Source organism: Ascidiella aspersa, chromosome 9, assembly GCF_963924565.1.
Source record: "Ascidiella aspersa chromosome 9, kaAscAspe10.2, whole genome shotgun sequence".
Classification (NCBI taxonomy): Eukaryota; Metazoa; Chordata; class Ascidiacea; order Phlebobranchia; family Ascidiidae; genus Ascidiella; species Ascidiella aspersa.
Window position 1 is genome coordinate 23,675,162 of NC_139455.1, and position 25,429 is coordinate 23,700,590.

The window sequence follows — 25,429 nt, forward strand, 5'->3', positions numbered from 1 at the left end:
TTGTGTTTCTTGTTCATTACGAAGACTTTTTCTATTTATTATCTTTACACATTACTAAAGATATTTTAAGTATAGCTATAATAGCTGTCTCATGCTTAAAGTTTTGTTGGTTTAAAAGTACAATAAACACAAAATCAAACTCCACATAACTAACCCAGTTTCACATAACGTTGAAACAATACCCTTTAACTTTTTTCTAGCCTGGCCTTGCTTGCACTTAAATCCTGATTAGGCTAACTGATTTAAGTAAGCCTTTCGGAAGGCATCCGGTGTGCTACACAATTTGTGCCATTCTTGTTATCCAGAACGACTCCAAGGGCCTAGTCGCAGGATACACAAATATTGTTTATAATCGTCAAAACAAAGTTAGTTTTTTTAATACATTACGAAAAGAAGAGCAGAATTTAATTTGCGATGTTGAAAAAGGTACAATTCGTGTGGTAAAAGAAGTGGTTTTCTTACGAGACATTTCTTTCATTGTTAGGCAGCGATAAACCTCGTGTTGTTTTATGAAACCATAGAAGCAGTGACTATCCTCGTTGCTGGTCAACGAAAGCAGGTTGCAGTGAAGGAAAAGTTGCTATTATCGGATTTTAGTAGTAGTTCTGCCTTTTACTTTATCCGCCGGGGTCAAACTAAGTTATCTAATTCGGCGGTCAAGAGATATAAATATTCAAATGCTTTAATTGAGAAATCGGATTTACTTTTAAGTTCAATTGATTTAGGGAAATTACCGAATTGTAAGCAAAGGGAAAGAACATTAAATTTAAAAGTTTCCGCAACGGCAGAATATTTATTTTTATTTTTGTATATATTTTGCCAATGTATGTTACGAATTTGAATCTTAGATCAAAATTGTTTATAAAAAATCTTTATGTTGGAGATAAAACACTTTTAAGTTCGAAATTGGTAACCTGTTTTACTATACGGCTCAGGATTTCAGGCCAATGTTGTTATGATTGATTTGTGCCAACTCTACGATTTCGTGATATTACGAACTTTGTACAACGATAACGCATGTCAATTAAGTCGATTTCTTGCTACAAACCAGTTTAATTAAGCAACTTCAAATTTAAAATCATGCTTGATGGATTAAAAGGACAGTTCGTGTCGGTAAACGTCGGTGGCGATCCAAGCAAGTCCAAGCATTCGTCGATTTGGCGGGTAAGTACCGTTATAAGTAAACGTTGCATAATATGTAATTTGGCCGTCATAAAAATATCCAAAACTAAAACTGAATTTTTCATACCACTCATAAATATCGTAGAATTAAAACATTATTTAATATTTTAAGGCGCTGGTCTAGAATCCTACCACATATATTGCTAACATTATATGGGTTAGTGCGAGTTAGCGTTTGGGCTCGGGTGTGTCCGGTATTATTATTCTATTTATTTCTTCCTTGCAATCAAAAAAAGAGTGGCAGGATTCTATATTTTAATGCAGTGCTTCTTAAACTTTTTTAGTTTTGTTCACCCCTAGCATCGATCTCCAGATTTCATTCACCCTTGTTTCATGATATTATAAAACTATCTCGTCTATAACAGAACAAAATGATTTAAGTTGTTTAGATTTTTGTTAAAATCAACTCAAGCTAAGTTTTATACCATTAAAAATCTACAATTTTTAGAGTCCAGAAATATAAAGCTACAAAATCGCAAAACACAGTCACTAAATTTTTGTACTTGGAACACTCAGTGCAAACCAACTTCACTATTACAATAAGCAAAAAAACACCAAAAAACACCAGTTCAGTAGTTGATTTAATGCAGAGCCCTTCTGGTTGGTTCACCCCTGCAAAAATTTTGTTCATCCTGGGGTGAACCATTCACCAGTTTAAGAAACACTGTTTTAATGTATACTATTGGTAAAATCACTTCTGCATAAAAAACAATGATTTAATGTTATTATAATCCAGATTGAAACGTTTGCATATTGTATTGGGAAGATGTTTATGCAGCCTACAACTGTGCGGGTGTAATAAAATAAACCCGAGCCCAAATACTAACCTGAAACCCTAACCCAATTACCAAAAATGTGCGTTGAGCATTTTTCGTGTAGGATTCTAGATCAGCGCTCATTTAATTAATATTTGTACGGCAGTAAATGAACTACCTAATACCTTAAGGGCAACTAAAGTTTTCAGTGTTTAGTAGAATTTTTGCAACTGAACTGATTTAATACATTGCATACCTACATTTATAGATATATATATAATTAATTTGTGGCCCGATTGCATTCCAGTGCCTTCCTGCCAAAGATCTATGGCGTGGAATGCGCCTTACACTAGCCAGTAATGTCAAAAAAATTACTGCAAGTTAATTAAAATTACGTAATAAAAATGTTTAATGGTTACAAACTACATTAACTTTCCCCCCATTCATAATAACAACTATTGCTTTATAAAAAATATCTTGTTTAGAGATGGAAGCGCATGACATCATTCCAGAAGAAGACAGTGATGTTTGGTTTCTTCGTTCTTTTGATGTTCCTTATGATTTATTACTCAAAAGGTCGTGGAAAAAGTGAAGCTCCCGGCATCATTAAAAAAGACACACAACTTCGCAAGCCGAAACGGTAGTTTAATTGCACCTATTTGCAATTTTAGTTGCCTTTCATGAATATGTTTCCTAGTTTAGATTTCAGATGGTTAAAAGACGCCAATCCGACACCAAAATAAAATAGAAACTTCAGCCATAATAACGATCCAAGGCAGTGAATCAACCTTAAATGGATTTTGTTTAATAGGCGGCAACATATTAAAAACATAATTTGGTATTAATTAGATTGTGATACCTTTTGTCAAAAATTTCTCGTATCGGTATCGGAATAAAATATCAAGAATACTGAACCTCCGGTGTGACGTTGCTTCCAGAAATTGCCACCTGGTCGGGCATGACGTCACAACCAGTAATTGGTATTCAAACTTGGAAATCAACATGGAAAGATTGTAGTTTTATTATTTAAAATGGCTTGTCCTCATAACGTTTCCTAAAATATTGTATTTTTTACTAGTTGAAATTTTACTTAGTTTTCCTAATCTTGGAAAAACTATTTTGTGCCACAAACAGATTTTATGTCTGATATTTGTAATATTGCTCTCAAAAGTAAGAATATTGAAAAAGGTAACATATTTTTTTCTCTGAGGTTATAACTTTATTTGTTTCTCAAAAGCATACTTGGTACCCGTTTAAATTTTTATTTGGTACAAACTAATGTTCATTGCTCTAACAGATTAATTTTGTTTATTGCAGACCGATGAGAATTGAAAACATTAAAGATAACGATGACGTGGTGGTCCAGGTTCAGCATCCGGCCTTAGCCCAACTAGATGACGACAAAAAGAAAGCTCTGCAAGATTTGGAGAAGAGAATACAAAAAGAAATGATAGTACGTTTTATAAATAAACGCTTTGCTTTACCTTATTGTGAAAAGAAATTAAAAAAGCACAATATTTTTTATAAATAGCTTAACATTAGTCAGTTTTAACCTTATCTTTCTATAATTTTTTTTGCCTTGCTATACAATTTTCTGGACCTGTTAAAAATTTTATTTGAGATTGATTACATTCCCACATATTTGTCTTAAACAATCAATTTTTTTCTTGTAAAAAAAGTAAAAATCATTGGTGGTTTAGTATTTCTTTTTAAATCACTAAAAGATCAACAAAGTGCTATTGAGATCAACTTATTTATACTCTACCTCAACCACCATTATTTATTTCTAAATTGAATATAGTTCAAAAAGTTGTTAATAATGATCAAACTATCCAGTAGTTTCTTATGACTATTTAATCACAATTGTTTCCGTTGTTAATTTAGGAGAACCCAGAAAGGCCCCGGAACCCCAAGTTCTTCGGGAAGAAGGGAGTTGATGCGGATGCAGACGATCAAATGCAGATGTTACCGGTGGATGCAGGGGAGGAACACAAGGACTTTGAAGATCCAGATGAGGATGTAAGTTGTTCATAATTTGATATTCAATAAGTTAAAAGCATGTAGAATAAATTAAGTACAGAATTAACCGAAAATCAGTTTGTTTGGATGTTGTATGATAAATATATTTCACTACTAAAAGCAGCATCAGCTTTTCATAGATCAACAGATTCGGTGAGTCTGCAATGGCTTTCGGTGTACTAATTATACATAGCCGTAATCGTTGGTCAAAAAGCAACTCCAGAAGGGCTAGACTTCAGATGTTAACACACATATGTGTGCAACTGTGCATGTTTCATTGAATAAATGATATGGTACTGAAGATCCCCTTCAATTGAATTGCTTGCACTAACAGAATGTAGCAAGCATTGGCGTATGGTTGTTTCTCGACTCGCTCCTCTCTGAGCCTGCATAGCTCAGTTGGTAGAGCGACGGTCCCGGCTTGACCGGAGGTCGTGAGTTCGAACCTCACTGCAGGCCAGTTGTTTTTCTAGCCTGCCCTGCTTGCATCATAGTTTAACAGATTCGGTGAGTCTGCAATGGCTTTCGGTGTACTAATTATACATAGCCGTAATCGCTGGTCAAAAAGCAACTCCAGAAGGGCTAGATCTCAGTTGCTAACACACATATGTGTGCATGTTTCATTGGATCTGTCAATCAGTTTTGGATTTTTATGCAAGAAAGATTGGGCTTGAAAAAATATTATATAAGTTTAAAAACAGTTGATGTGCTTGCATGCATGTGAATGTTTCAGTAGTAACAAACCAATGTTGAAAATGTCTTCATGTGACATTAGTCCTTCTATCTCAGTGGTTATACAAGATTTATGATTTAATTTATTGTTTGAAAAAATAGCATAAAAATAACACGGGCAGCGAAAGGACCTTTTAGTCTTTGAGTTAAGCTTCCCATTTCATGCAGCAGTTCGATATTCAGGGTTTGGTGTTCTAAAGCTTAGCACTGAGCAAGACACAAATCACAATCTGATCATAAAACAAAGATTTATTCCTTGTTTTAACAAGGGCATGGGTTTAATGGTCTGTATTTAAACTATATATCACTGTAAATGTCAACTGGGACAATGGTTTCTAACCTTGTTCGTCCTTTCTATTCTTAAAGTGTTCTGGCCCGTAGTATTTACTTAAATGTCCATTCAAATGCCATTAGTGAAAACTTATGGCTGAGCCCTAAACCATTAGTAGAGTGGAACGTTCATTTAATAGCTCACAATTAGTGATTGTAGTCAGAATGCTATTGAATAATTTTGTTTCATATTCAAAAAGAACATTATTGAAAATATGAGTCAACAGTATTTTAGGTTGGAAGTTTAAAATAAAATTTACCAAATTTCTTTTCAATTCTTAACTAAAATGTTGCCATTAAACTGTTTATGTACAAATATTATAGTTGGTATAAATAATTCAAAAAGTAATTTCTTCAATATTAATGAGGGCATTATTCCGGATAAAGTCAAGGGTATTTGCCAGTAAAGCCATCTCATTGTACTTATTTCATTTTGTTTAATCACGGATGAAATGCGATGCTTAGCGCTGCAGAATTGTTAAATATTTCATGGGCGTAATCGTCAGATCATTGTTTCCTTGTTTTGTGGCTGCCCTTTATTGATTGGCCTACTTTATGTTGCTTAGGACAAAGAAGAAGAACCGGATGAACCTGACGAACCAGAAGAGGTTAAGCCAGTTATTCCTGCTCCAGGTAAAACAAATTAGTAAAATTAATAGTCAAAAACTGCAATTTTTAAAATTTTTGCCTTTGCAAAAAAATGTTTTTTTTTGCTCGTTCGTAAGTTATCACAACAATATTATAATCATTTTTCGGTATTTAAAATCTTTATGCATGCATTAAAACTTCGCTTTTAAATATCCTTTAATTGGTATATCACAATTTACATGTTGGTTAGGCATATGAGCAACTAATTTAAACTTTTGGTGACCGTATCATTATTGCCATTAAATAAAAATAAAAATTTCCATTTTGAAAGAAGTTAATTATGCTTATTACAGCTTAGGCATACAAAAATGCTAGTTGGTATATTTTACTAATACTTTGATGTTGTTTTATCTAGCTAAATATTCATCTTTTTGTGAACCGCCAGGACATCATTAAAACATACAATATTTAAGTTGATTTCTTAAAAAGTGATATTTCATCTAACTGGCTGTACTTGTAAAAGAAGCTCATCAATATGTTTTAATTTTAATGTCCCTAATTTTGTCTCTTGAAACACCATTTTATAGCTTATTTGAACAATAGTAAAAATTTAACAACTAAACTGTGTTTTTACAGCTGATAAAGGAATTATTTAACAAATCACCCAAGGTTATTTCACTTTTTTTGACAATTTTTTTTGTTTGGCATGTTTAGTAGTTCGTACAATGAAAATATGGTTGCTAATACTGAGGTGGGTATCATTTTAAACATTTCAAATAACTTTTTATTTGAAGTTGAAAATAAATAAAGAGTAATTGGAAATGTTCAAAAAAGCAACCTACTTCTGTATGATCTTTGATATTCTTGCTTCGCCTTACTACAACCTCCAATCATTATGCTCCAATGGTTGTTAATGTTATATATATCAGAAGTAATACCCTAAATTGTTATTTTGTCAGATTTTCGGCAGCTCACTCAAAGCGAGTTCACCGAGAAGCAGAAATTCATCGTTGACATGTTCAAGCACGCATGGAAGGGTTACAAGGAATCTGCCTGGGGTCATGACCACGCTCACCCCATCTCAAAGACCCACGATGATTGGTTTGGGGTCGGTTTGACCCTAATTGATGCGATGGACACAATGTACATAATGGGATTGGAAAATGGTTAGAATGCTTTGGATGGCAGTTTTTACTAGCGTTAATAGGGATACTCCCTATTTCCTAAAGTTCTCTTCAAAAATACTGTAATTTTTTTTTTTTTAATTTTTGAACGAAAATTGTTTTGTGGGATTTTAAAGGACTGTTAAATTCCTAACATTACCCATTCTATTTTCTGTGATGTAACACCCGCATTGTGTATACGGATTGATTCCTTCAATAGTGTTCACTTTTATTTTTGAAATTAGTAATATTTGGGCCTAAAAATGGTTTTAAAGGTTACTAAAGCCAATTTAAAAGCCATGTCTTTGTAAGAATCGAAAGAATATGAAAATAATAACATAAATTTGCTATAATAAAATAAGTTCCTTCTATATATTTAACTCCACAGAGTATGCAGAGGTGAGAGATTTCGTTGCCACCAAGATGTCGTTCAATGTAAATACTGACGTTAACTTGTTTGAGTGCACCATTCGTGTGCTCGGTGCTATACTCAGTATGTACGAACTCAGTGGCGATTCTCTCTACTTGCAAAAAGCTGTAAGTAAATATTTTAGTTTTATTTCACTTTATATTTGAAGCTATCCTAAAATGCAATGCCGACTTTATATATTCGTTTGTAACCTTATATATTTACTGTTTGCAGTGTCACATTATATAACAAAGAGTATTTTGTTTTTAGGCATTTTCTATTAGATTATAATAACTGTATATACGAAATACTATCCAAACAGTTTCCTAGCAAAACTGCTTATCACAGAGTAACTGTAGGTTGATAAAAGAAAATAGATAATCTTGAATACAGATAAATTGCACTTTTAACTATTAACACAAATATTTTATTTACTAGTACAGCTGAATGTAGTGTTTTCAGTTTCATCATTTTTAGACAATATTTTAGGGAATTTATTAATTATTCATCTCACCATAAAAACTTCAAAAATCTATTTTAATGTTGCTATTTTTTTCTAACTTTCTAATTAATTGTATATTTCAGACTGACATTGGAAACAGACTGCTACCCGCCCTAAGCATGTCGGTATCGGCCGTGCCTTATTCCGACGTCAACCTTAAATCTGGAAACGCTCACCCCCCTCGATGGGGTCCAGACAGCACCGTGTCAGAGGTTACCACCATTCAGATGGAGTTTAGGGAGCTTTCGTTCATCACAGGAAACGCAGCCTACAAGGTATTTTGTTTGGAAATTGTTGAGATAAACCAGGTTTACCAATAATATGGGCTGATATTTTGCTCATACCGATATATCGGTTATCGGTTGGGGCAAATTTTGGTCGTTGTTGCGATATTGATTATGAAAATATTATGCGGTTTTTCCTAAAAAAATTAACAAATTACCTATTTTTTTGCAAAAAAATGTTGTTGATCCAAGTTATGCCATATAAGATTTTAAGAAGTAAACTTTTCAAAATAGTTCAAATTTTGATTATATTCCAGGTATATAATGATCAGTATCCAGTATCAGTTGGCACAGTCGTAAAAAATTAAGTATCGGTATCTGTACCAAAAAGTGATATCAGTCGATCTTTAGCAAATTGTGGCCAGTAAGGTATGATATTGCCAAACCTTATCTGATAACCGAGTGCTGCAAAATGGAAGTAATGCTACTCTTACTAGTGTGGTATAGGAACCTTTTAATAAAAAACTGTAAAATTACACCTGGTAAAAAGTTTAACTCTTCTGTAAATATAACATTCACATATTAATAAAATCATGCAACCTTTTGTATGCCCAATAATACTAGAAAGTAAGTTTAATATCCCTTTAAACTTGTATGAATCCATTGGTTATGCTCATATACATCAGTTTTAAGTACCATCCAATTTACAAATTAGTGACCATTTTGTTATTAATATGATTGGGTTAAAATTGTACATGCTGACTTAGTTGATGAGCTGTCATTTAACACTTAAAACCAAGAGAGCAAAGCCTTTTTGTCACATTTTTAATTTATAAAGGCTGTTGTAGGTACATTGTTAAGGATTCCAATTTTATAATTGTCCTTCTGGCAACTTGTTTTTGTTGGAATTTAAACAATGCCGGGCAGCAACAGCATATTCATTGTTAAGGCTTGCTTATTTAAACATTATTTCCTTGTTTAAAATAAAAAAAAGTATGACAATTCTTTTCTCTGCTCTAATTCTAAAGAGGTACATAACAATGGGCGATATTATTATATGAATAAGTGTATGTATATGTTTTCATACAAATAAATTTGTTGCTTATAATACGAATTTCAACCGCCTTCCTTTTCAATAGTATGTAAGGCTTGAAAGTAAAATGCAAACATTGCAATTGATCTTTGAACCCAAAAGCATCTACTTTGACTTTTGCAAGTTATTTACTCCGACCTTTGATCAGCGTTAATATACGTGTTTGAAAACATTATTTAGTTAAAAACTCCTAAATGCAAGTTACCTTCATTTAATGTTTTAATATCATTTAATCTTTTTAATATATGACAACAGTTATTAAAGTTTGTTACAACCTTATTTAATTATTTCTCGTTGATTTATATTATTTTTTGAAATAAAACTATGTTGATTGCTCTAATTAAAGCTTCTTCCATTTTATGGTTAATAAAAGTTCTAATTAAGTATGAAACCTTTATTATTTATTCTGTTATAGTTTTCCTTATAAAAGTTAATAAAAAAACTGCGTGAAGTGTTTGTAAATATTTTGTTTAACTTTTATTTTCGATTTTACTTGCTCTATTTATAATTTAATCTCTATAAACAAGTAAATTTTTTATGCTTGTCAATAAATGCTACTTGCTTATTCAGAATGCGGTGGACCGTGTCAGCGAGCATGTTGCAAATCTCTCGGGCAAGAAAGACGGACTCGTTCCAATGTGGATTAACGCAAACACTGGATTATTTCGACCCGGTGGAACTCTGACGGTCGGAGCGAGAGCTGACAGCTACTACGAGTATTTGCTCAAGCAATGGGTTCAGGTGAGTCGGTGTTGTTCTGTTTCTCTTTTTTTGTAAAAGGTTAAGAAAATATATATAAATCAGGTGTTGCATAAAATCAGTAAAAAAGTAAAAAAATCAGTTTGACATTACTAAAGCAATAAAATGATAATTTGTTGTAGGGTCAGGTTTTTTTCAAAAAGTGGCCCTTTAAGAAAACAATGATTTATAAAAAGAATTTAGAAAAAACTTAAGATTGCTGTACCACGCCTTTTAAAAGACAACAATTTTATTCGTTTTTTAGGTTGTCTGTTTTTTCTGTTGTTGAATTAATATTCGAAAGTGAAGGTAACCAACCAACTTTACAGATTAAATGCTATACTTTCGGTTAAAAACATGTGAGACTCTAAATGGCAAGCTTAAGGTAAACCTTGTAGGCACAGATATGCCAAAACCCGGTTACTTTTTTATTGTTAATAGTTCTATTCAAATCTCAATTGGGTTTAAAATATATTTTTTTTATGTTTTCTCTCCCTTAATAAATGTTTTGCTGTCAGACCTTGTAACTATGTTCACCCGCTTACACCGTTATAAAGTAAAATGTAGAAGGTTTTTTTGACTGCCCTAACAGTGCAAGAGCCTCCTATTAAAATGGACCTTAAATACTTCTTCAGTTTCTAAATTTGCCAAAACCCAGTTTCAAACCGTATCAATTATTCATAGTTTTATTAGTGTTCTGTATTGTGTGAAATTATACTTTCTAGTGAACTAACATTGTAAGCATAATCGCCGGGTGTCGACTTTAAATGAATATGGAAGCCCCCTCAAAAATAGGCAGCGTTTGAATATTTTCAATAATAATCACGATACTCGCTAGGGATTGTAGTTAGAAAGCGCATTTAAAATATTTCTATGTTAAAAATGGATTAACCATACTAAAGTGAATGGAGATTTCAAAACGTTCACGCTTTTGATGTACTGATGATACCTAAGCCGTAATCATTTGTCAAAAAGCGGCTTGGACTATAGATTGAACACAATATGTGTGTATATTTCATACTTCTGTATGGGTTTAAATTTCATTCTAACAAATTGTTGATGTTGTTAGAATTTTAAACATGTTGCTTTTACTAACTCCATTCTCCAGCCATTAACTTAGATATATAATCTTTTAAACAATTTTTTGCTGTTGTTAGACTGGTCGTACAGAGAAGAAGTTTCTCGACCGCTACTTGGAAGCTGTGAACGGGATCCGGACCCACCTTGTGGGACATTCCCTACCCGTGGGGTTCACCTACGTCGGGGAGCTTATCGGGGGTGTCACCCCAAGTGCAAAAATGGTGGGTGGGAATAATGCAATTTCGTAATTCAGGTTTTGTGAAGATTTGCTAAATTCTTTGCTTTACATGAAAGCAGTAAAATCAGTAAAATATTGTAAAGAATTCCAAAGGTTATATTTAAAAAGACTTTGTTTTCTAATAAGTGTTTTGTTTTTCAAAAATAGCGTGAAGCCTTACTACTGTATTTCAATAAGTTGCGTCTCTTAAAAATATTGTTTCATGTTTTACTGCAGACGATGTATATCAATCATATGTAAAAAGAGTCTTTCCCATATAATAACCCACGATTAGTATCTCGTTTAACAAGTTTTTTTTCAATATTCCTCAAACTTTGTCACACACAATCGTAAGTGCGCACAGCTTGCATTTTAACTGATTTTTGCCCTAAAATACATGAACACAGCCTGCAAAAACAACATCAAAGTCGTCTGTAGATCTATAGCGACCCTCAATGACGCCGAATTTTATATTTCACAGGGTTAATCAAAATTTTCCGCTAAACATGACGTCACAATGTCCCGCTAGTTTGGTCGAATAATCGAACAACTGTAAACTAGGTCCCCAAATTGCTTCCACAGAAATACAGTGTATATTGCATGACGATTTTTCGCTGTTTTAGGGGGCTGAGCACCTCAGGTTTACATAGGGGCGATAGGAGCCTAAGCACCTCAAACTGGACAACCATGGCGTCCCTATTTATGTTTTAACCATTATTACTCGTTGCGCGGGTTCATACAATCAAACGAGCAAGCCACTCTTATTTAAAAAAACATTTATTTTTTCGCCAAAACGTGAGTACGGCCTACTAAAAACAACGACAAAGCCTTCTGTAGATCTATAGCGACCCTATTAACCCCTCTACCCACCCAGGACCACCTGGTTTGCTTTCTCCCTGGCACTCTTGCCCTTGGATCTACCCTGATTGGTGTAAGCCACCCAACCGAGGCTCAACAGCACATGGAACTCGCCAAGGACCTGATGGCCACCTGCAACGCAATGTACTCAAGCACACCTACCGGCTTAAGTCCTGAGATAACCTACTTTAACTTGGCACAAGCTGGAAAAGATGATCTATACATTAAGGTGAAAAGATTCGATTTTAGAAAAAAAGTGCTTAAAATCTTATAAGTTGACTTACATCATGGAAATGTCAGACAGTTACTTTGAAATGTCTGAATGTAAGAAACATTGACCAAAATGACCATATAAATGTTGGTTTATAACACTAATACTGAACTCAGAATATTGACAATAACTTAGAAATAAATTAAGTTGCAAAAATACACAAAATCTGTCCGAAATTTACCTAAAGCGTCTTAAAAGAAAAATTGCTTAAAAAATACTAAAATTTTTGTAAATATTTCCTAGAAGACCCAAAACGTTCGTAAACGTTAAATAAATGTCATAAAAATCTCCGAACAAACAAAAACATCAAAACCACCGTAAAGTCTCCACAAGTTACCAAAAGTGTGTAAAAACAATAATACCCCAAAGTCATGAAAAATATTTAAAAGTTGCAAAAATGTTCGAGACTTATGCAAAAAGATGACCTAGAAATCAAGACGTTTACTAAATGTTACCCGATTTGTTTTTCTCCAGCCTTTGGATCGTCACAACTTGCTCCGACCGGAGACAGTAGAGTCGTTGTTTTACATGTGGAGGATCACTAAGGACCCGAAGTACAGGGAGTGGGGTTGGGACATCGCGCAAGCATTCGAGAAACACACCAAGGTAAGATATGGTGGCGTTTGATTTTTTGTGGGCTTTGTCTCGGTACACGTTACAAAACACATTAAGGTACTTTTTTATCTTTTTGAAAAATATGGAAATGATGAAAAAAATTAAAATCTTTTAGACCAGGCGTTCCCAACCGGGCGTAGGGGTACGAAGATCCTTGGGCCACAGAGCAGCTTCTTAAACAGATTTAACAGTAGGCCTACAGTTTTAATTTGGAATCGTAAATGATATTATGCCATTACAATCTTTATTTGAAAAAAAAGTCTTACGTGTTGCCTTGAGTATGCTCGAACCATAGGTTAAGCAAACTTTATTAATAAAGCAGCAACAAGTATCTCACTGAGAAGTGACAAACAAAATAACTGACATTTAATTTCTTTCTGATTTTTGCATCTTTTAGTGAAATACCGGTTTAACTTTTAATTGAGCTATAAAAGCAATGTAGCTTAACGATATATATCTGAAAAAATCCATCAGAATTTATTTGGGCTTACGAAGAACGCTCTGACCGCACAAGGGGGTACGAGCAGCAAAATAGGTTGGGAACCCCTGTTTTAGACATTTGTAATTGATAGTGTGTTTGAATCAACTTTAAAGACTTTTTATTATATGTTTTGTCTTGTACAGGTTTAAACAATACATTGAGGAATGTTATTAAGGAGTTTAGAACAGCGCTACTTACTTTATCTTTTTGGAATATTTATAGACCAGTGTAATTGATTTTTAACGGAACATTGTTAACTTTAGATTATTAATTCAATTGAAAGATTCGTTTGTTTTGTTCAGGATTCTTGAAGGCTTCTTTTCATTTAAAAACAAACTCAAACAAGTAAAAAAGCGAACAACTTTGATAAGTGTTTTTGCTGCGCATTTTTCATTGTAGTGGTTGAAGATGAAAAGTTAATACAATTACTGATTACATTTTTTGCCGTTGTTATCCTGTATTAATTTCCTTTTCAAATAGTTATCTAATTATGACGCAATTTCTTAAGTCAGTCTTTCTTGAAAATAATAAATAGATCCCCTATAAAAAATTCCAAAGGTAATTCACTAGAATGTCACAAAAAAACGGGAACAACACACATCAACTTTACACTACCTAGGAAGTTTTAATTGGATTTATTCCACTCTAAACTTACACAAAATTTGGAGTTGAGCGAAAATTAGATTCCTAAAGATTCTCAAATATCTCTCAGAACCATTGAGGATTAAAAAAAGCACCCCAGGGTGCCGCGGCACCCAAGGTGGAAACTACTGACTTAAGTAGTGTATACACCACAAACTGAAAAAAAATCTTAAAATTTTTAATATTCTGTCGCTCCTAGGTTCCCTCTGGTGGTTACTCCTCGGTGAAGAACGTCATGGATCCGAATAATCCTAACAAATCCGACAAGATGGAGTCCTTCTTCCTCGGAGAAACGCTCAAGTATTTATTTCTCCTCTTCTCCGACGACGACCGCCTCGTGGCGCTAGACGAGTGGGTATTCAACACAGAGGCTCATCCCTTTCCTATTCGCCCATCGGCAGCTGTTTCGTAGAACTTGGGTCATTTCGCGCCGCTTCGCAAGACTTCGCGCGATTTCGCAAAGATTCGGAAAAAATCGCGTTCGTTCGGGCAAAGTTGGTCTTTTCTTGCAAAATATCGACTTTTAAAATTTTTTTTGAGGGTTTGCGCAAAAAACTTCTATATATGGCGAAATTGCGCTGATTTTCTAAAGATTTCTTATCGACAAAATGTTTCATTTCTTCCATATTCGCCCGTCCGTCGCGGGTTCGTAAAACTTCGCATGACTTAGCGCGATTTTCTAAATTTCGGAAAAAATCGCGCGCGTTCGGGCAAAGTTGGTCTTTTTTTGCAAAATATCGACTTTTAAAATGTTTTTGAAGGGTTTGCGCAAAAAACTTCTACATATGGCGAAATTTCGCTGATTTTCTAAAGATTTCTTATCGACAAAATGTTTCATTTCTTTCGTATTCGTCCGTCCGTCGCGGTTTTGTAAAACGTCGGATTACTTCGCGCAGTTTCGCAAAAAGTCGCGCGCTCTAAAACAAAGTTATCCTTTTTTGCGAAAATCCTAGTTTCTTCGTTATGGGAAGTTTCGAAGCGTTTTGTGTGAAGCCCAAATATGTCTTTTTGTTTTTCGCTTTAATTTCTGCCAGATTGTCAGTTTTGCCGATTTGTTGAATCAACAAGTTGGTATTTTTGCAATGATGCGAATACCTTGGCGCTGCAGTGGTTTTTGTTTCGCAAAATAGTTTGACGTTTCTCTCAATTTTTAAAGACGCTTCACGAAAATTTTCGTTAAAAAATTCTGAAATACTTTTTTTTGCAATTTTAACTCTGTGCTGGTTTATTATTTGCTTTCACTTTTGCGATTTCCTTAATATTAATTAAGATTTTTGAAGCCGATTGAAGATCTTCACAAACTTCGCGAGATTTTGGGAAGTTCCTCGTGTTCTTATGTTTTCGTTTTATCTTTCTAAACTCGTTGTTGCTAAAATGTTAGCACCTTTCTGTGTTTATAAAGCTCTAGGCATTTAGATTATCTTATAATTTCTGTGAAATCTTTGCATTTTTTATTCAATTACACGTTCGGATATAGAAGTTTAAGCAAAGCGCAAAAAAAAGCGTTTTACAAGTTTGTCAACTTTGTATGCAGTTGTTTGGGCTTTAATCGACATATTCCATACTTCAGGTTATGTTTTGGCAAACGCTATGCAAACCTACCATCTTAAAAACATTTATTTACCTTTTTTGAATCTGCTGTTCATTGTCCAACTGGTGAATCGGAGTTTCAAAACAATTCAATCCATAAACAAGGTAAAATAACGTTTTTTTTTTATCCATAAACGAGTTAAATTTGAAGTTTTTTGTCCCATTTCTCCCTAAAATTTGACTGCAATATGAGAAGTATATATTCTAATTTCTTCTTGCATTTCATGATTTTCGTTTCATATCGTTGTTTATCCGCCACGTCTTGCAGATGTGCGCCAATACTGTACAAAACTATATTTATTTTTTCGTAGTAACGCCCCATTTATTGAAAGCACCAAAATATGTTACTATTACACCTATTTAGGTGCCTTTTGCTGTATTTCTGGTACTAGTTTGCCATGTTTTGCAAATTGCAGAAACTATTTTTTGTTAATATGAAGCAGAAACCTACTACTCACTGCTATATAAATCATTTTATTAGTAGTTTATCGGAAGAAGTTCATTTTGGTGCAAACTATATGCGAGATTCAATGTTTTTTTTCGGTTAGGCCAAACTGCTTTATACTACATTTCTGGCATTGTTTTGCTATTTTTTTAATTGCAGAAATACGTTTTTTTGTTAATATGAAGCAGAAATGCTATTGATCACTATCGACATATCATTTATTAAAACTAATTCAGTCATTTTCGTGCAAAAAATATAACTTATAGAAATATAACTTTTTCACATATAGAGTAAACTGCTTTCTACATTTCTACTCCTGTTTTGCCCATTCCAAAACCACGTTTTTTTGTTAAAAATGTAGCAGAAATAATTACTGCTACAGAAGCCTAGCACTTTTTCTGTTTATTCATTGGAACAAATTCAACTATCTCCACTTTGTGTGTTTTTCAACTTTCCCAAATACGTTAAGCCGGCGATGCTTCGCATTTGTTTGTGGTGCAACTTTCAAAGTGAATTGTTCGTTTCCCTTCGTTTATTATCACTGTTTTAAATCTACAAAGTCTCTATAACCGCCCTTTGTTTTTTCGCGACAGGTTAAGAAAAAAATTAAGACTAATTTCCTAACTCAAAACCTGTTTGTGAATTAACTGAACAACTGACTTGACTAAAAGGGGTTTTCCCGATGAAAAAGGCCCTTGGAACCGTGTCCCTACTGGTCCTGGGGGGCCTGGCCGGCCGGGAGGTCGAGCGCAGGTGGTCCGACGGAGCCAGATGGGCCAAGGAGGCCAAGGCAGCCCAGCCGGGCGACCAGGTCCGTCCCACCGTTATAATGCAATACGGGTTCCCCGGAAACACTAATTTAAAGGTTTGCATTTTATTTCTTTAAGCCTAAGTTTAAAACACTGTATTTGAACTGTTTTGTGTGATTGTTTTGGTTACAGAGATCCGGTGTTGTGGTGACATAAACGATGACTGGACTAAGTCACCGCTTTCAAATCACTTTGCCTTAAGTCGTTTACACAATTACTCGACTTGGGCTAAACTCCATTTACGTAAATGCCTTAAATTGTATCATGGTGCTTTAACCGAAGATTAAATGTAATTAATGTTAACTTGCTATTTGTTTTTTATTGGTATTTGTTCTGCGAAATATTTGTCATAATGAAACACCAATTTTATAAATTTAATTTTTTTTTGGGATATCTATAATTTGACTTGCTTTGGCAACGACTTGGACTGGGACTTGACCTGGCCATTATTTTGCAAATGACTTGTTTACAACACTGCAAGGATCTGACTTAAAGTGGAGCAGCTATAAATAAATGTAGCCAAAGTTTAATGTATGCAGCTCAACGTTTGTCAACTTACACTTCACTTAACTTGTAACCCTACTGTGTTTTTTTTTTCGTTTTTACTACTTTTGGTTAAACAGCGTATAAATGTAACTATATCTGTCCTTTATCCTCAGTGTTGTAAACGAGTCATTTTGAAATACTTCAGTTCCAGTTAATTCATTTTTAAGTCAGGCCTCTTTAATTAAATAACGAAGTCATAATTAAAGCAAGTCAACTATAAGTCAATTCCTTGTCATAAGAAAACATTGAATTATAAAACAATTCAAACTCGTCCGATCATGAGCAATAACTCAAATACAAAAACGCAACCATGGGCAAGAATATTGTTTTATGTGCAAAAATTATGAAAAACAACTTTTTTATAAAATAAAAGTCATTAAAAAATTGCTTAATGGAAACATTTTATTTCAACCATTTGTTGAAAATACTCAAGTCAGGTAAAAACACTTATGTCAATTTATTGAAAAACAGTGTTTTAGGAACACTTATGTCAAGTCATCCAAGTCATTGCAGCACTGTTTACCTACGACATTACTCTTTCAGGTCCGTGAGAATTACGTGCTTTCGTACGACCGTCGAACCCGCAACCCACACTGGGTGTTCGAGCACCTCACCAAGGATCTGGTGGAGAAGACCGAAGATAGCGCAGACAGGGAAAATATAGGATTCGTTGGTAGGTTACTTAAATGACCACTTTCTTAAAGTCGCTATTTCTTTTTGCAGCGCATTGGTGGAATATTTTTAAATTAAAAGCAGAAATTTTTTTATTCGCTGAAATATGTTCTCCAATTTTTTACCTTGACCGATTTTGTTGTTGTAAATTAACGACAACATTCTGCCAACAGCATGTTTGAAGCCATTTTCACTATTTTACCAAAAGGCCTTTCAAATAAAACTTATTTGTATTTTTCCATCTTAATTTCGTCAAATTCACACAATTGCAAAAATCCAATTTGGAAGTAGAAAACTAGCATTTTCGCAAAAGCTTGATGTTGCCACTTACGCAGTTAATATTATTGTTTCGTCACAGAGGACCAAAGCATCCCGAAGCTCTTTCGCGCCACCAACCGGGATTTTCACGGCAGCGGATTCGACCGAGGACACCTGGCGGCAGCCGCAAACCACAGGTGAAAGAAACAGCAAAAAAGTTCAATTATTCGACTTACCGACTAGTTTAGGTATACCAATATCTTGTTGGTGGCACGCGATTTGAAGAGACAGAGTAATTTCGTCGATAAAGTACCGCCCACGTTGGGAAACACTAACCTATAGTATAGAGCAGTGGTTCCTAAACTTTTTTGGCTCACGGCACACTAAAATTTTTTTTAAATAATTCGCGACACAATTTTAACAGAACAACAATGGAGTAATTTTACAATTGCGCTTAACACAGGGCGCAGAAACGCTGGATGGAAGAGACCTTTCTTCTCTCGAACATCAGCCCACAGCACCCGGATTTGAACCGAGAAGCGTGGAACAATCTGGAGAAATATGTGCGAAGTCTTGCCTTCCACAATGATAACGTGTACGTTTGCACTGGGCCCCTATTTCTACCAATGTGAGTATATTATAGGCGCAAGTTAAACCGCTTTATTTGCCTTTATCAATAAAACAGTACCATGTGTACAACGCTTAGCTATCGGGTTATAGTGATAATAAAATCGCAAAATCCGTTTTTACCGATTTTTATCATTATGTTTATGGCTTGAGCGGGTTAGAGAAATATCCCTATTCGTATATAACATTTTAAAGGAACATCTATAGCTTTGAGTTTAGTTCTCAATACTACCAGTGGCATCTTATTTGCAAAACCATACTTCGGAATATTATACAACGAGAACGTTTACCATCACATTGACTGGTAACAAACTATAAATAGGCAATATTAAAGCTATTCCTTGTTTAAATTTTGAGTCAAACTTTTTAAATTCGGGTTCTCATTTAGTTAGAGTTTGAATAATTAATCAGGCATAAAAAATAATTTAAAGCCTATTTCGACGAAATGTTTTAGTGGTCAAATATAGCAAATCTGAATAAAGTTAGGCATACAAAGAATATCAAAGCCTATACAGAAGTTACTGAAACATACAAAAACACAAAGTGTATTCTATGATGAAGCCCTTCTAGAGTCGTACTGGCCAACAATAACGGCACCAATACAGAAGTATAGATAGCATTTTGAACGTTTGAATAAATCTCTTAATTCATTTTCAACATCAAAATGCCACCTACTTCTATATGGACTTTGATATTCTTACTATGTATAACTACAGCCTCCAGCCATTTTGCTTCTAAATCAAATTGTTTTGTTCGATCAGGAGAATGTCCGACGGTAAATCTTACGTGACGTATCAAGTCCTGGAACCAAACCACGTGGCTGTTCCAACCCACTTTTTCAAGGTTAGTTCAACATTGTCAAGGTCACGGTGTATGCGCTGCTTTGTATTAAAACTAGAGTAAGAATCTATACCATTTGGCTTAAGTTAACTTTTTTAAAGGGGTACATGTAAGTTATTTATGATTTATAAATTCAGTAGATACCATTGGTATAAAAAAACGGTTATTTGGGTAAAAACAACAAATATATATATATATGTTAAGGCTAAGCAAAAAATTAAAAAAAAATATTTTTATGTAATTTTAACTTTATTTTGTCTTAGCGTCGATATATTTCTAAATCAACAATCAAGTCAACGTTTCGCAGTAATATTTATTAACAAACAACTTCGCCAAAGCGGTTGATTTTCGGACACAAAATGTCGGCCAAACCTTTACGGTTCTACTTGCCAACAGGTGGTGCTTACCGAGACGAAGGGCCACTTCGAGTTGCGGAGTTACGTGATGCCTAATCACGAGATAGACGCTAAAATTCCGCTCAAGAACTGGGAACAACCTATTGAAGCAATCGAGAAGTCGTCAGGTAAATTTTGGTTGTAGACTCTAGAGCAGGGCTTCTTAAACTGGGGTCGATGGACCCCTTTGGGATACGTGAACTAATTTTAGGGGGCCCATGAAGGTCAAATGGAAATATTGGTGTAATTTCAGAAGTAAACTCTTTTCAAAAAAATTAATTAGGAAAAGCGTTTATTAAAAAATAAACTTTTAGCACTGAATGTATTTGAACTTGAATGCAGTTTGGTTCAAAAATAGAAGGTTTCCCAGGTTTGCTTGTGTTCAAGTTATTACGTCAGCTTTACAAAATTCATGTCAACCCTTGTCCACGTAAACAAAAAAATAATTTTCAGGGTCAAAAGTTTCAACCCCTGCTGTAGAGCGTGAATAATAGCTAGGGATGCAGAGTCAAAGTCGGACTCGAGTAAGACCACGTAAAACTACCCGAGTCCAGAGTCCGACGTGCGCATGCGCAGTACCAAACTTTATAGCATATGCTGAAATATTTTTGAAGCATGTATTGTGGGTGGATCAATTATGACACCAATATGAGTGGATTGCTGAATATCTACCTTAATTTAGTTGCGTAATTCGGTGAAATACAGGCTGTAGAGTCGAAGTAGGGCTTGGGACTCGACGAATCCCACTTTTGGCCTGAGTCGGACTCATTTATTTTTAACCGACTCCGCAGCCCTGGCGTGGATTTCCGATGCTTGGTTCTATTACCCGATATTGATAAGTATCGCGTTTCGATCCGAACAATGTCATCACTATAGTCAAATAGGCAGAATTAATCAAATTGATCAATTCAATGCTAATGATTTTAAGGAAATTAAGTCGAAATTTGCTTTTGCGTTATGAAGCCTATATATATATATATCTTCGATTTTTAATGCAATATTTTCTAAAAAAAAATACCTCTTAGAGTAACAAACTCAACGTTCGACCATAAAATATGGGTGTTATGCACAAATTAGCTCGGTATCCGTTCTGCGCCGATAGCGCTTCGCATCAGGTATCGGCTCGGATCCGAAATTACTGATAATCCCTTATAACAGTGGTAAAAAATTTGCGCTTTACGTAGTTAAAATTTGCCAAATAATCTAGTTCAAATGTACGGCAATCACGCGGTCCACAACTATATGATAACACTCAACTATTCAAAACTAACTCGCGGCCCACTAAAAATGGCTCTGCGGCCCACAGTTTGCCGACCACTGCCTTATAACAACCCGGTGCTTTTTCTTCATTTGACATTTTCTGGTTAAAGTGTAAAACAACTGATGTTTTTTTTTAGTTTAAACCATGGTCCTGCTGTCTTATGTACCTTTGGCACAACAACATCTAAAGCTAAGCGATGTGCGTAACTGCCTAACTGAAAAACAGAATAAAGATCTTAAACAACTTTTTTTTAAATAATTGTGCATCAGAAAATGAACAAACTTTATTTATTAGTTAGTTACCCCCTTATGCCACTATTCTAGTTGAAAAGTAAAAAACTTTGCAAGTTGAAAGGGGTCATATCTATGACAGCTAGGTAAAAAGTATTTTAAAAGCAGTCTCAAGTTACAGAAAGACACTCCACTTTAGTCTTTATCCGAACGCCAGCGTATAGTTTTTCGATTTAACTATAACGTTTAAGGTACTTTTTCCAGGCCTTCGCCTATTCGACGAACTGCCTCCAAAAGTGATGAAAGGAATTGTTCAACAACAAGCAAGAAGACTACGAACTTTCTAGAATCTGTAGACGAAGCAATGTTCATCTTACGAACCAAACTTGCCTAATTTGTTTAATAGTTTAATATATAATTTTGAAGAGGGATAAATATGTCATTTCATATCATATTCCCAAAATTTATTGGTGCAAAAAAGTATTGCGTATTATTTTTACAAATGAATTTTTTAGATGTATAAATTGTTTTTGGACATAAGATTTTTTAGATTTTTATTGAACTGTGATGCAGACTTATTAGGCTGTCTTAGAACTTCATTTTTGTAGTTTTATTTTTGGTAGTTGTTTTGGTACCGTGTAATAGATTTATCCAGCTGTCTTAATATACGTTTCTATGCATTTTTATTGCTGATTCCAAGTATAAATTACTTTAAAAAGGTGCTGCTTTTTGAGCGATTTTAAAAATATTGCTTTCACGTGTAAAACGAATTATTTTTTTCTGTTTTGTATGTGTCAATTGTGTGGTGCATAGCATTTTATAATCATTAGTATTTCTAAAATGAAACTGTGTTTTGCCATCTCTTAAAATGTCACTGTTTTTTAATTCACAAAAAATTCATCGCGAGGAAAGATTTCTTGTGCTTTTTAAAAAACCCGTTCTGTAAATCGCAATAACGATATAAGTGCGTTAAAAACGCACAGGTTATGTTTAAAAAGTTTGTTGAAATCACATAGATTTAAACACAATGTTCATAGTTGAAAAAATGTTTCGTGGATTAAATGTATAGTACGCGCTCTGCCGCAGGTCTGTTTATTTCAATTGAAAAAAATATATTTTAGTTCTTAACGTTATTAATTGCATCATTCATGTCAGCTAAAAAAGGAAAGCTATTTCAAGTGACCTGTTGTTGTTTATACAGTGACTTAAAAAGCGCCATCCTAACTCTTGTTTTATTTCGAACATTCTGGTCTACTTGTTTGTATTGTCACACCGATTCACAAGTGTCTGTATGTTAGCGTATTGTCTCGTAGTACGAATGCTTGTCGTTTTAGTTTGCGTATAGAAGTCATAAAATAAAATATTTGGAATTAGCTGTTGTAATGTGGTGATTTAATTTTTATTATAATTTCTCATGTCAGCTCGTGATGTCCGATAATATCGGATCGGAGCCGATCCCTGATACCAACCGGTAGTATCGATACTCGTTCGATACTAGGGTTGTGCCGATCCGATACAAAATTTATAGGATTTTGAATCATGATTCGCTATCCTACGCAGCGATTTCTATAAACTTTTCAATGCTGAAGCTATTTTTGGCCTAATCAAAAAAAAGCCTTTTATCCTTACAGTTTTAAATGTTTTGTTTGTTATAGTAATTATTGACTAATGACATCATTTGGTATCCTGCCACGCCCCATTTAAGACAAAATATAATTCTTTTATAAACTATATAAAAAAACGCGCTTGGCGCAATTATGTAGAATTTGCAGACGAATTAGCTCGAGAACAACAGTTGTTTTTAAGGCTAATTTTGACGTAACGTTTTGGCATAACTTTGTGGCGTGTTTTCTGAAAATAACATGACCTTTTCAAACAAAAGTCTTGGGTCCACCCTGTTAATAACTATACCCTTTAGCAACGCAATTTCCAGAAAACATGTCTGGTTTACTCTTTCGACAACTGTACAGGGATATAAATATCAGGCTGTGAAACATAGATACATAGAGCTTCATTCAAGCTTTTCGTAGAAACGTCATTCAAGCTTTCAGTAGAACGTTTTACTGCGCTGCGCTATGTTACAACTATAGCTGAAAAAGAATTTACTAGTTGGTCTTTCAAGCCAGGTTCTACGTTAAATCGGAGAAAAACATCGGAAAACACTTTTTGACACCTTCAAATGTTTACCAAGCACTGAAGCAATGTAATTCGTACTTTCTCGCCACTAAAAGCTTGATTCTCTCACTTTCCCCGATCGAGTGTAATGTTTGCTGAATCACGATTGCGGATCGATTAGTAGAAGGTGTGAAAAGTGCAAGTAACTGCGTCATCAACCTCTGACGTAACGAGCATGCAGATTTCTTATTGTCATCCTGGTAAACGTCATTAATATATCACAATACACAGTAAGGGCATTGAAAGCTATTTGCTTATTCAACTGTCATCAAAACATAAGAAGTACGGGCAAAACAAATCATTTTTTCCCTTTTTTAATGTTATGAAGGCCACACTTAAAAATTAGCCCTCCTAAAGCATTTTAAAGAGATTGGTTTTATGAATTTAGCTGAAATACCTTCCTCGAAATCTCTGTAAAATAAAGGTTCTTGCTTTCTATTAATTTAATATTTAGACGGCTTAGTTAAACAGGTGAAAATCAAAATTTCTTAAAGTTAACAGAAATATTTATTTCTCTGTACATATATCTTGGGATTATAATGTCACACTCTATTAGTTTTAATTATACCGAAATGACTGAGAAGCAACAAAATAGTACCTTATGGCCTTAATACACCAAAACCATCGTCGATTATTACTGTTTAAGCCTGGGGTCTTTAAGACATGGACACGTAATTTTGAGCAATTAAGTTTAGACATTCAAAGACTGTAGTGTACACATACAAACGTACGACAAGGTCCAAAGCCTGGGAAAATCGAGTCAGGAATTTCCGCTGCAAAATCTAATCAAAGAGCGTTTGGGTTCCAGACATGTCGGACATTAAAACTGCCGCTAACAAAACAGACCTGTGCTTGTTCTTTAATTATTTTCCCGCCCTTGTTATTGCAAGGAAGCGCCTTTGTTTTCAGTGGACGACGTAACAATGGCTACTAATAGACCGACTGGAGGCACTGGACTTTGTTCTGGGCAGTAATGAGAAACTTATTTAGACGAATGTTTTTTCGCAATTTTATATTCCTGCAGATTTTAACGGTTAAAATTTTAAAGGTTTTAAAGGCTGAAAAGTCAATTGTCAAGAGTTTTTTGAACTTCTTAAGCAAATGTGTACACATCACGATTAAAAACATCAGACTATTTTAATAAACCTATTGCTGTAACCTTGAACCAATTCCCAAGAACTATTAAAAATTCAGTGATTCATTGAGACACAGATATCGATTTATGTGAATGTTAAAGATTTAACGAGAATTTTTGCTATTGTCGTTGAGAAAATTAAATAGATTTGCGAGAATTATATGGGAGGTGTAGAAACCTGTAAAACTTACATAACCTTTGTGGTTTTAAAGGCTGTGGTGACCGGCTGGTGTTATGGTAACACTCCTTTTCAGTTGGGAGTGACAAGGATTACATTTACTTTTAACATTTGATCAAGCACTTTAAGCGATTTCATTGATTACATAAGTTAGTAACCTCAAGGCTGGATTAACCATAACTTCAAACGTTCTAATAATATTCACAGGAATTTGTTACAGACTGTACTATAAATAAACCTGTTTAACGTAAAAATGAATACGGAGTAGCAAAAAGTAACTTACTTGCTAATTATGACTAAGTCAAAGCATGTTTATATTAATCGTTGTTTAAAGTAAGATGCCAAACTCCTTAAAACCTCTAAAACGCA

At 34.3% G+C, this 25,429-nt stretch overlaps 2 protein-coding genes across 2 annotated transcripts; both read left to right on the forward strand.

Moving 5' to 3' along the window:
• The first annotated feature begins 1,011 nt into the window (after positions 1-1,011).
• LOC146133718 (endoplasmic reticulum mannosyl-oligosaccharide 1,2-alpha-mannosidase-like) lies at positions 1,012-16,527 on the forward strand. The gene is made up of 13 exons (XM_083397830.1): positions 1,012-1,164; positions 2,423-2,577; positions 3,255-3,390; positions 3,822-3,956; positions 5,585-5,651; positions 6,566-6,772; positions 7,158-7,306; positions 7,764-7,955; positions 9,568-9,738; positions 10,893-11,036; positions 11,907-12,119; positions 12,636-12,767; positions 14,099-16,527. The coding sequence occupies exons 1-13, from the start codon at positions 1,081-1,083 to the stop codon at positions 14,309-14,311; spliced, it is 1,998 nt and encodes a 665-aa protein (XP_083253956.1). The 5' UTR covers positions 1,012-1,080; the 3' UTR covers positions 14,312-16,527.
• Positions 14,334-22,918, forward strand: LOC146133719 (endonuclease G, mitochondrial-like). Its single transcript, XM_083397559.1, has 7 exons — positions 14,334-16,799; positions 17,833-17,962; positions 18,320-18,416; positions 18,683-18,847; positions 19,608-19,689; positions 20,083-20,209; positions 21,837-22,918. The coding sequence occupies exons 1-7, from the start codon at positions 16,617-16,619 to the stop codon at positions 21,917-21,919; spliced, it is 867 nt and encodes a 288-aa protein (XP_083253685.1). The 5' UTR covers positions 14,334-16,616; the 3' UTR covers positions 21,920-22,918.
• Positions 22,919-25,429: the final 2,511 nt, after the last annotated feature.